Source organism: Plodia interpunctella, chromosome 13, assembly GCF_027563975.2.
Source record: "Plodia interpunctella isolate USDA-ARS_2022_Savannah chromosome 13, ilPloInte3.2, whole genome shotgun sequence".
Taxonomy (NCBI): Eukaryota; Metazoa; Arthropoda; class Insecta; order Lepidoptera; family Pyralidae; genus Plodia; species Plodia interpunctella.
Genome location: NC_071306.1, coordinates 9,365,186 through 9,377,796, shown reverse-complemented (window position 1 = coordinate 9,377,796; position 12,611 = coordinate 9,365,186). Strand labels below are relative to the sequence as shown.

Genomic DNA, 12,611 nt, shown 5'->3' with positions numbered 1-12,611 from the left:
ACAAATAAATAAAGAGAGAACTACTAATTATTGATGTTCTTTTTTCACAATTTAAATAACCAATAGATGTCGATCTTATATTTGAGCCCACAATTAAGCTCGAAATTAGCCAATAAGAGATCAATCTGAACATCGCACAGATAGAACCGAGCTGTCAAACTGCTTGAGTAAAGCAAAATGCTGAAGCTAGTTTTATATTTTCTCGCCAAAATGGCTGACGCGTCGTCGTTGCGCGCAAATAAAATACCCGATAATTTGTACGAGCAGTGCCTGACTAATATAGTGATTTATTTGCATAAAAATAAGTGTGACAAAAATGAACTCCGCTCGTTGCCTGACACCGTGGTCATGGATGTATACTTTAAGGTGAGTTGTCCTTCGTAATAAAAACAGTCTGGCAATATCAGAATGGTACCGTTACATCGTCTGATCTTTTGTGGTTCAAAATACTAGTTGTTATCAGATAGCTTTTGTCTTTGTGAAGTATATTTTGTTGGTCTGGCGTGACCATGATCCCAGTTAGCTTGGATGTGAGTGCCTAAACTTTCACTGTTCTATGCCCGAGTGGCTAGACTTGTTTGTCATCGACGACCCACGGTTCTTTGTTACGATATAATCATTATTCTTATATCACTGCCAACTGATTTATAAAGAAAACAGTTCTATAAGTGCCAAGTTGTTGTGTTTTGATTTCCAATCAACATATAGATAATGACATAAATTATATTATTTTGCAGTATCTTGCTTGTATGTAAGATATCGCAATCCAGTTATCTGTAGCTAAAAGTGGTATTCATAGGCCGAACATAGGAACTTTGTGCGCTCCATGGTGTGCAACTGATTCTCACTACTTCAATAACTCAACAAAATTTCAACAAACTGAATATACTTATGGTCTTAGATTAGTCACATTATAGCCTCTCAGATTAAGAAGGTGTATTGTGTAATAGATACGCTACACACCACATGCATGCATGAGAGCTTAGATGATAAGAATTACATCAATCAGCCACTAATTTTAAATAAAATTATTTCCTGTCTTCGCCTGCTCCTTCCCTGTAATATGTTTTTCCTTCTACTGCAATGTGTGTCACCTTGATGATCCTATCCTAGGTATATTTTCCAATTTTTCTTTCTCTCTACATAGTCCTATTTCATCGTGGCTGAGAGTTGTGATTATTATGTGGAATGAAACACACACAACTACTTTCTTGGCACTATTAGGTTTGCCATTCCCTTCTCCCTTCAATCAGTGTGCAGGTTTCCTCATGTAATTTTCCTTCACCAGAAACAGGTGGTGGTCTATGAAAACTACTATACAAGAGTCAGATTGGTATATAAACTCATGTGGCATGAGCAGGATTTGCACCTAGGACCTTTCGATCCACAGGCAGGTGTCTTAACCATTACACCATCACCACTTGTAATATATAAATATCTTTTCTTATCTGACTTATTTTGTTGATGGTATCCAATAGATATAAAATTTTTAAAATGCTTTAAAAAGTTCTCAACTCAAACTCACAACAAACTCAACACATATTCTAGTGAAGTTGCGGTGGGTTGGGTCACTAGTATCCCAATGGTACTAACATTTTTTGAGCTTATTTGTAACACCCTGGACTTCATCTTTGCTTCTGATCGGGTTAGATTGAGGTCAAACACACTCAAATTAATAATGAAAAATATATACTGAAATTACATGAAAATAAAAAAATTAGGAATAAAGATGTGCAAAAAAAATACAAGGTCGCTTCGATAACTACGCCGGCCGCGCCGCCAATATTATTTTGGCAGACTGACATTTCCTCATCGCGTGTCTAGAATAATAATCCTCCAATATTATAAACTAGCTTTTGCTAGCGGCTTCGCCTATAGGTCAATTTCCCAGGAACAGTTATTTTATCCGCGACAAAGGTCCTGAAACTACATGTACCTATGCGAAATTTCAAGACGATTGGTTTAGTAGATAAAGCGACAAATAAAAATTTTGATCACGAATCATATTTTTCACAGCTGAACGAGATCTTCGTAGTCCCGAGTACCTATTTGATATTCACAACTTGACACCTCGCGTTTCAGAGAAAAAAGATCATGACAGACATTCAACGAAGTAATGCTATATCAGTAAAATGTATCTCATATCATGTAAACAAGGCAATTAGCGTTGATTCATTGGCAATCTCGTGATTGTCACACAATCTGTTGTGGGTCGTTATGTTCAGAGCGCCATTGTCACTAATGACTGTCGTCGCTAAAAACGAACCACTCCCTCTAGGTCTGTCTGTCTGTACTGTGAAAACTAGATATTTTCCTAGCACGCAACGAAATTTTTTATCTATTGGTTTTCTATAGGTTTCACTGTAAAGATAATAAATAAAATAAAAAACTGAGCTTGAATCGTGATTTTGTGATAGTCATAAGTAGGATGCTAGAAAATTGCCTTTGAGGGGAATCTCCAATTCATAGCTCCTTCCTTGATTAACTTTAAAACTATATTCTATATCTCTCGGTCCCAGTATACCACCTTCACGGTAGAGAACATTCGCCTACCTAATAACCGCACATTTTCGAAAGGTGTTAAAAATTCGCGTATCGAAAGTGCTCGTTCTGCAGAATACAAATTTTTGGATGATTTGTTTGCCAATCACATTCAGAGGTGTCGCGTGAAAGTTGCATTGCGTAAGATTTGACGGGTCTTGATGTGGTTTCGGTATTTTATTGTATATACAAGCTATACATATATTGCCCTCGTACCTACTCGTATTTCCCAGAGGAAGAAAGCGGGAATGCGTTCAGATGGAAGAAGAAAGACAACTTCTGCTGTCTATTGACAATATTCATTTACTTTATAAACTGAGATTACTCACACATGTAGGTATGTAGTATTGAAGAAATCTTATTTACGCCATTGACAAACAGTACAGTCAGAACACAACGGCCTGCCCAAATTAATTGCCAATTCGCCCCTATTCCTGTAGCATAAAGATCCTTATATTCTGTCATGCGGTCGCCTATACACTGTGCAGTTTGAACACATCGGCAAGCTATCCAAAATCATTGGAATTCGCCACTGTTTTCGTTACATAGTTCCATACCGATCGTTCCGGAGGACGATCATGCTTCATATGAGCTCAACTATACGAAATATATAGAGGTCTGACGTCATTTATATAAACTATTGCAAAAACAAACATACATTGTGTAGGTCAATCATAAAACCATACAGTTAAATAAACATGAGCAAAATGTGTAGGTATTTTAAGATCTATTAACATTTTAAAGTATTTTCCTCATACTTACGTTGTTTAAATGTCTTTTCTTCTAAAACCGTTAGTTATCATTCATTCATATCAATTGTGTTATTGCTAACACTGGTTTCAGATTTTATTCAAATCGTCTAAAGGCATCTGACATGACTTTTACGACTACCTACCGCGTCTAGTGGCAAGTAGTCGCATACATATCTAGTGAAGTAAACTATCCACCAATGTGCAGGTTTTCTCACGATGATTTCCTTCACCGGACGCAAGTAGTGGTCCTGTTATGTAACTATACCTACTTTGTAAAATATAACTTGAGTCATTAGAGAGCAGGATGGACCGATACATTCGAAATGAGAGCGACAAGGATATATTATTTTCATACTATTTGACATATCTGTCATTTGTGTAATTTGTGTTTTACAAAGCATAATGTTAATTATCATATCATACCATAATTTAATGCATAATTAGAATCGACGTAGATAAAAAGATGCGGTTATCATATTAATGTGTTTGTTTATAATTATTAATGATTTAAAATAAACAAATTAACTTAATTTAATATTATTTTCCATTCCTTTTAGTTTACTATGACCACATTGTATTATAGAAAGCTATAATAATTTCTACTAAAATTATTTTTGCATTTGACGAGCTCGGTAGCGCAGTGGTAAAGTGCTTGCCTCTGAACCGAGATGTCCCGGGTTCGATCCCCGGTCGGGTCATGATGGAAAATGATCTTTTTCTGATTGGCTCGGATCTTGGATGTTTATCTACATAATTATGTATTTGTTATAAAATATAGTATCGTTGAGTTAGTATCCCATAACAACACAAGTCTAGAACTTACTTTTGGGCTAGCTCAATCTGTGTGATTTGTCCTAATATATTTATATAGTTGTATTGTTTAAATTTACGCTAAGAAATTAATAAAAAATTGAGGTGACGCTAGTGTGCTGGGAGTATAATCGACCAAAGTAGATCCAGCGCTGTTGTTAAAACCGGAGTCCAACCCAGGTCCTCAAGGTTGCCATTATAAATATTCAAACAATTATGCAAGCTATCCACAGGTACCTTACACCTTGCAATCGTGTTGCAACTACTAACCGCCCTTGCTTATTTACCTGTGGAAATCGCGCTTGTTGCATTATCTATTTCCGAAATTGTTGACAACGTGAATTTTTTAACGTGTAGTCTATTGCTAAATAAATAAATAATAAATAGGAATATAATATAATAAATAAATTCTTATTAAATTCTTATAGGTAAATATATTAGGACAAATTACACAGATTGAGCTAGCCCCAAGGTAGTAAGTTCTAGACTTGTGTTGTTATGGGATAGTAACTCAACGATACTATATTTTATAACTTATATAGATAAACATCCAAGACCCGGGCCTATCAGAAAAAGATCATTTTCCATCATGACCCGACCGGGGATCGAACCTGGGACCTCTCGGTTCAGAGGCAAGCACTTTACCACTACGCTACCGAGGTCGTCGTTTCTCTCTCACATCTGAGGGTTTTCCTGATTTCTTCCGCAGCCATTGAGCGTTAGAGCTCAGGGTCCGCTTTTCTACTTTTTCGTTGCCACTTCCCACAATCATCGGCATCCCTATACTTGTCAGACCATTGGTATGCATATCCTATTCAACTGCCACAATCTGTCTGTGTGTAATGAAACGACTGAAAATGCTGTACAGATTAGTAGTACTGGTTGAGCTATTCAGTGGCTAATCTTCATTCCAATACTCTGTTCTGGCGTGAAAGAAGGACAGACAAACACACTTTCACATTTATGATACTAGTGTGTGTGGATTCTAGGAGACTGAACCGGACATTGTTGGAACCATAGACAGAAAACGACAGAGCAATTTAGAAATGCACGATGAGAAGCGAGACAGAGCGCTATCTTTTGTCCCCCATCGGCACACATAAAATCTGACTGACAGGCGTATTGAAAAGCGTTTCATGTGGCGACGCTAAACCCGCGTCTACATTTTTCTTTGTCACTGGTTAGAACTGCCTCTGCATTGACACAAGTACTCATTTGAAGACTTTCCCCAATACAATGATGAATCACTGATTGTCCCACGGCCAACGTATGTGGATCTCGTCAACAGTGACAGAACGGTGCATTATGATTCACACTGTAGAAGACAATGAGTTTCAGTCATCGAGATGTAATGTGTTAACACTAGTCTTTCTCATCTACGCTTGTTTCTGGTTGCTTTCGGGGCTGGGACGTCGCAGAGCCTCTAAAAAGAACCTCAAAGATTGGCTTTGAATAACACATAGGCGAAAAAGTGTTAGATGAAACATACTCGATAACAGAAAAAAATCACATGTTTTTGCGCTTATAAATATTTAGTACTCCGTTCGGAACATGGTAATGTATATGTGATTTAATGTCATAACCAATGTCACTACTATTTTCCTCAAATATGCTATTGTTATGTGATATTCACCCTCACTTATATGTGGGTATATGTAACAAAACAAACGATAATTAAGAATAATGAAAGCATTTCCATATCGAATATGTGTTGACCACGTGAGTTTATGAAGTCATTTATCGTAACAGTTTTGTGCTAAATCAAATTATTTATTCAGAAAAATTTGACCTTCACAGCCCTTTTACGTCAAATTATATTAGGCTCAAAAGGCTAAGGCTCAATAAACTACTAGTATTTCGGTGCAACCACTAAGCCATGCTGATTTCTAAGTGATTTCAAAGATCACAAATCAACATGGGTACCTGGCTGGAAACCTATATACCAGAACACGAGTGGAGACCCGTTTCAGACTTGAGTGTCTATCTTGCCCAGATTCGTGCACCTTGGGACCTTATGAAGGGCACAAATAATGCGCTGGTCGAGGCAGAATTTAATTCTAAAATTAGAATGGTGGACGCGACGAAGTAGTGATTTAAATCCTAAAATTTCGCTAATAAATGAAAGTGGTGGAGAAAGAGTGACCTCGACTGCATATAGATAGGTACCTAAACACACGTATTAGTAGATTTATAAGTCCTATTAAAGAAATGGTGATAAGATTGACTGATGATTAGCGTGATAGAGGCGTGGTAGTGACGTCAATAGAATTATTTTTTGCATGTGGACGTTTTGGGAAGTTGTCCTTTGGCCATATGAATCAAAAGGAATCTTTAACACTTTTTCGGTCGCTCGACAAGACACAATAGAAGTTATAACTGCTATAACACTCGAGCGTCTGAGAAAGTGTAAATAAGCGACGTTAATTTGTTTAATTTTCGTGTAAATACTGTTATAATGTGGTACAAAGAGCGTCAGTTTCTATTATTAATTGATAACATTCGTTTATTTATGGGCGTGATAATATAAGGAAATACGAAGAATTTATGCCAAAAAAATTATTTTAATGTGACATAGTGCACTGAGATAATACTTATAAATGAAAATATTAGTGTAAAACTATAGTATTGTAGGACTAGTAAATAAAAGCTCCAGAGGTGTTGAAATTACACATATTTTCTCCAAGATGGAGGCACAGAGAGCGGGAACTAACAATAGACAAAATGAGCCAAAGACAATAAAGTAAACTAAACTAAAATGTTGCTATTTCTAACTGATAAATCAGAAGGAAATCAATAAAAAGATGCTTTATGAAAAAATTATCACTCGTTCCATTGACGAGTTCAAAAGTGTCTAGGTATTGGATGTTTAAAATATTGAGTAGTAGCGACCCGTCCCGACTTTGCTCGGGCAAAACCATATTGATTAATACACCCTAAACCTACTAGTTTTTTTGAGTTTATCGCGTTCATACAGACGTGACAGGGTCTTTCTGTCTGTCTTCTTTAAGCAGGGATTTCTTTTTATGATATGGTTAAGTATTATGATAGATCTGTTTACATTTATTTAAAAGTAGTTATACATCTGATTTATTAGAGCTCAAACATATGGGAAAGTTAATTTCCTGCCGTTAACGTCATAAGCTGGGATTAGTATAAGGCGTTTCGGCGAGTCCAAATATTACTCAAAATTTTTAACAATGCACATTGCATTGTTTCTTTGTTATGATTTGGAAATTATGCAATTGTTGTGTGATTCTTCAAAGATACACATCAATCAAAAATTTTGTTCGGTAGCCACTCATCGGAGCGTATTCCCGGTTTCTTCCTTAGTCGTGGAGCGTCGGAGCCAAGGGTTCGCTTTCCTACTTTTTCGTCTTTACTTCGCACGGTCATCGGTATCTCTAAGTTGTCCGACCATTGGCACGCATATCATCCTTGACGACATCTGGCCAGCATTTCTTGGGTTTGCCACTTCTGCCAGGGCCAGGCGGGAGTTTATTAGAACAAAATTTTGTTTTGAATGTTGGTTGAATCACAGCATCTACGCAGCCAACCACTATTCCGTACAAAAAACACGCACGCAATGCGCAGACGGCGATATAAAGGCTCTAAAACTAGCATGTTGTTTATTAATTTTCATGTAATCGTTATAATGGGCATGTTAAATTGCTCTTATAAAGTAATTGTGTTCAGAATAATATCGAACATTACATAGAAATCGCTTTCCACTAGCATAAGAGTGTCGTTTGCATTTTTAGGTGAAGGCGAACGGGCCACGTGACGGTAACGTGCACGCTAAAATGATATCTATTACGTACGTGATTGGATTTATTTATGTTTGCTGTGCGGGTGGAAAGAAAGTCTATTGCGTATAGCATTAGGTTTGTGTTATACAAGGGATAATAAAAGTAAACACAGTGTCATATTATACTGACGAGACGACGACGGGATTTTGACGGTGGGATTTTGACTCGGAGCTGCCATCTCGACGTACATATTCTATTTTCGATTCCCAGTACGGTCATATATTTAGCTGATTTTGCGGATATTTGTCTGCGGTCCTGTGTGCGATGTGCTCGTTTCTGTGTTTGTATCCAGGGGATATAAGCTTAATTACTTAGTGGGCAATGATTGTTGTCCATTTAGGATAGATACCGACATTCCAATAGGCATTCTAGAACGTCAACAGTAATTTACAAAAAGTCACGTGAGCGGAACCGTGCGCAACAGGCAGTAGGTATAACAGTTTTATTACTCCTATGTAGGTGTTGTTAACATGTACCTACATACGATTTCGGTCATCCTTTGACATTGGCTTTTTAGTACCGCAAACGTCCCAAATACACTTTCATATTTGTCTAACGGCTTTGACGGACATTCTGTACATTCGTAAGCTCATTTACTTAACCAAATTCATTGGAAATTAGAATTGGACTAGGAAGTCGCTGTGTGTGTTTCATTCCACTTAATGTCCATGAACCTCAACCCTGAGGAAAATGACTGTAATGAAACATTAGATGGTGTTCTACTACTTGCATTTTCACCATTCTGCGCTAATTCACTAAGTAAGCGCTCAGAATCTAGATTAATATATTTGTTATGTTGTAACTAGTACTTGTGCATTTGTATGCGCATGCACTGCAGCTGCGCTGCAACCGGGTGTCTATATCAGCGACCTATAGTCGCGAGAAACGTGACGCGACCACCTTTCGCTTTTCAAGGTGAATTTCTCTAACAGACTCGCTTTAAGGCGATGCTCTCCGTATGACATTTTGTTAGGTATGTCTCGTAGATTGCTAGATGGATTTTTGTTTCATAGCTTTAGATGACCTTCAAATACGCCATTACCCCTGGTAACACGATATTATCACACGCGTCTTGTGTATTTTTGTGGACCATCAAAGCGCTAAACTCAAATAACATAATCGGTCTCAGTGTCGACGTAGTAGAGGACGGTCAAACAAGATATGACGCGACGATCTTGATTCTTTCAGCTATTAATGCTTTAGAATAAATGCAACAAGCACTTAAAGATGTAATTTGGATGACTGGTAGAGAAAATCAACGCTAAGTCCGCTTTTTACAAGTTAAATAGATATGTAAGCCTTGCACGTCGTACGTGGGTTAGATTAGTACAGGATTGGATTAGCAGAAGGTTAGCGTAAAAGATGAGAGGTAACTCAGAAGTGTCCAGTGAGATGATGATAATTTTTGAATAAATAAATACAGCCTTTTACTCCTTCTTCTTTGCGTATCGATGGTAGTTCTCTCTTCACGTGAAGAGAGATGAAATAGATGATAATTGACGACCGTATAAATATGTCGGCTTCCCCTTAACAACTCGTACGGGCCGGGCTGGTGCGCGTTTCACTTTCGCGCCAGCTTACGTAAACGTCGACCTTTTATCGAATATCGTAGCTTTATGTCTGTATGACCGATTTTATCAGTTTGTATCGATGCATTAAACAGACGAGGAAGTTTGAATGTGGCAGGGCAGCAGCTCTCTCTCTAATCTGTGCGATTTCCTGGTTACTTCCTCAGTCCAGGAGCCCAGTGTACTTTACGCATGATCTTCGACATTCCTTTTGGATGTAGCACCTGTAATAAGATTTACCTTATTCCTGTAATAAGGTAAAAGTAAGGTTTTTCACCATGTAACTGTAATAAGATTTAGTACGTATGTTTAATACATCTTATTCTGTGTTTTTCTGGGTCGATTTACGTCATCCTAAAGCGGTATACAAGTAGAGTATTTACCATTAATTATACTACTTTATAGACTAGAATCGTATTATTTTATACAGGTACTAACTAGCTGCGCCCGGAGGCTTCGCTCACGTGGGAATTCCGCGATAAAAAGTACTCGAGGTTATGCTAGGTTTTTCATAACAATCTATCCAGTACATTTCGCGTAAAAGAGTAACAAACATACACACAAACATCCTCACAAACTTTCGCATTTATAATATGAGTAGAATAGGATAGGTAACCGTACATATGTTACGACTTTGCTACGAATAAAAACTATCCTTAAGTTTACTAAAATAGGATTCGGCATTTTAATATTTGTAGGATTAGTGCGCCTTTTTTCTACTTTTCAAGACATAGGAAAGAGTTGGTGTTTCCCAGCTGACTCTCTCTCTGAGCAACCGTGGTTGGTAACAAAATTAAGAACAGAACAGACTCGAGTTGCTATCATTAGACGAGAGTCGTTAATAAATTTACTACAAACTGTGAACAAGTTTTAAGTAATTTATTTTTATAGGCGTTATATCTAAAACAATGGACAACTAAAAAATACATTATATTATAGCAAGCAGAATATAATGTACCTGTTTTTATTGGAGAAACTAGTGGCCCGTCCCGGCTTCGAATAAAAACATAATAAATTACGCACCTAAACCTTCCTCAGGAATCACACTATCTATTAATAAGTTTTAAATATAGTATGGGATATATATGATGGGAAGCGACTTTGTTTTATACTAAAGTGTAATCTGCGCATAATCATATTAAGTTTCCACAATTACACTACACTATACCTTTTCTATTTTCGTCAAACCAAATTGATGTTGAAATAATTTTTGAATCGGTTCGGTAGTTTCGGAGATTACCCGCCTCAAACATACAAACTCATAAAGTCACAAACTCACAAACGCTTAACTCTTTATAATAATAGTATACATTGAACTGATGAATGCTATTTGAAAGAAGTCAATATTGAAAACTACCAGATTACAAGATAGACAAATAAATAATAAATAAATATATTAGGACAAATCACACAGATTGAGTTAGCCCCAAAGTAAGTTCGAGATGTGTTACGGGATACTAACTCAACGATACTATATTTTATAACAAATACATATATAGATAAACATCCAAGACCCGGGTCAATTAGAAAAAGATCATTTTCCATCATCCATCCGACCATCCATCCGCTATATAGCTCAGTCAAAACTGCATTATATTTAATTCTGTTGTTTTTACGTTTTGCGCGAACAAACAAGGCGCACATACAGTTTTATTATATTTATAGTGTATATAAATATGTAAAGGCGCGTCTCCATCAAAGATACGTTGTTTACAAATATGTCATTTTTGACACGTAAGTTAAGAACCGGTGGCTATATGTCTTCTTGTTCTTCTCTCTCTTCTTTGACCCGGTGTCATTAGCGGCTGTAACGCCGCGATGCCCGCTTTGAAACCCGTTTGAAATTAAACCTTAACATTTTAATGATTACGACCGTTCTGACGTCAACCGACAAGTTTTTGGGAATGCTGTTGTTTGTTTTCGTGACATCAGGTTTATTTTTGTTAAATTATCGGCCACATACTGTGATCTTTTAATAGATCTTCTATATAAATATAACCATAGACTTGTAATGACAACTGTAAGTAACCAATAATTTATGTAAATAATTTAATTAACATAAGATATAAACAACAACGCCAAGTTATACGCCTAAAAATATATTTTGTTATTTCGTTTCTGACGTCAAGACTTTAGCATTCTGTTTGAGTTGCTAATATGTATATTTTGTATGTTTATATCGTTATTTGTCTTGCACTCTCGTTCTCGCCACATTTGCGGTTTCATTTGGAGCTGTGACGCCGCGATGCACAAACTTAAAGAATTTTAAATTTCATGTCTGATTTTATAACCGGCCACAATGTCAACCGTGTTTGGGAATGCTATTGCTGCCTATCAGCTGCCAAGTCGTGCCCCAGTCCTCGTCTCACGTCCACGTGGATATGGACCATCCTATTCTAGGACGGGACCACACGCCATATTCATTCTTTGAATGTGGATACTGATATACCGACTTTCTTGCGATGATTTGGCACAAATCGAAAATTTCATTTGAAAACAATAATAGACTGTCATTATTACACAGTCATGTTGAAGGTTTTTTTTCTTAAACGTCTTAAATGTATATTTGTATGACAACTTTAGATTATGTATGATGTGATGTTGGTGGCTTTACAAAATTTTCCTTTGTTTTCAGGTAATAAATATGACAATCACGAACACGTGTGGTGACTACTGAGTTTTGGTAATGTACTGAATTTTTCCTGCTCATTTTATGAGCAAATAGAATTACATATTCACAATGTCATATTGTGGAAACGGAACCTGGCCTTCGAGTCTCCGACCCTCGTCGGAAAGAGATTTTCGGTGCACCATAAAGTCATGCTCATCATAATAATACATTGTCATGGAAACTGAAAAATCAGCTTGCAAGATTCGATTACAGACGAACATTGGCACACGGAAACTAATCTTGTAAAAATTATCGACAATACAAGAATAGAATCCAATGTTTATTCATTATAGTTCGTAAACACGAATAGGTTAATAGAAATCGGCTTGTATGCTAATGCGATCGTTACCTTATAAGTGGTCGATTAGACAAATAAAACCGTATAGAAAACGGACGAGTTTGAAGGACAAGGCAATCAAAAGTAGAATACGCTTTCCTACATATCCTCTGCTCTAGAAGATAG

At 36.9% G+C, this 12,611-nt stretch overlaps 1 protein-coding gene across 1 annotated transcript in view; it reads left to right on the top strand.

Annotated features, from left to right (window-relative positions):
- Window positions 1–162: 162 nt before the first annotated feature.
- The window catches only part of Pat1 (Protein interacting with APP tail-1), a 44,421-nt gene continuing 31,972 nt past the window's right edge, over window positions 163–12,611 (top strand). The window contains exon 1 of the mRNA XM_053753576.1: window positions 163–366. Coding sequence (XP_053609551.1) covers window positions 178–366 — 189 coding nt within the window. The 5' untranslated portion in view covers window positions 163–177. The remainder of the gene's footprint in view (window positions 367–12,611) is intronic.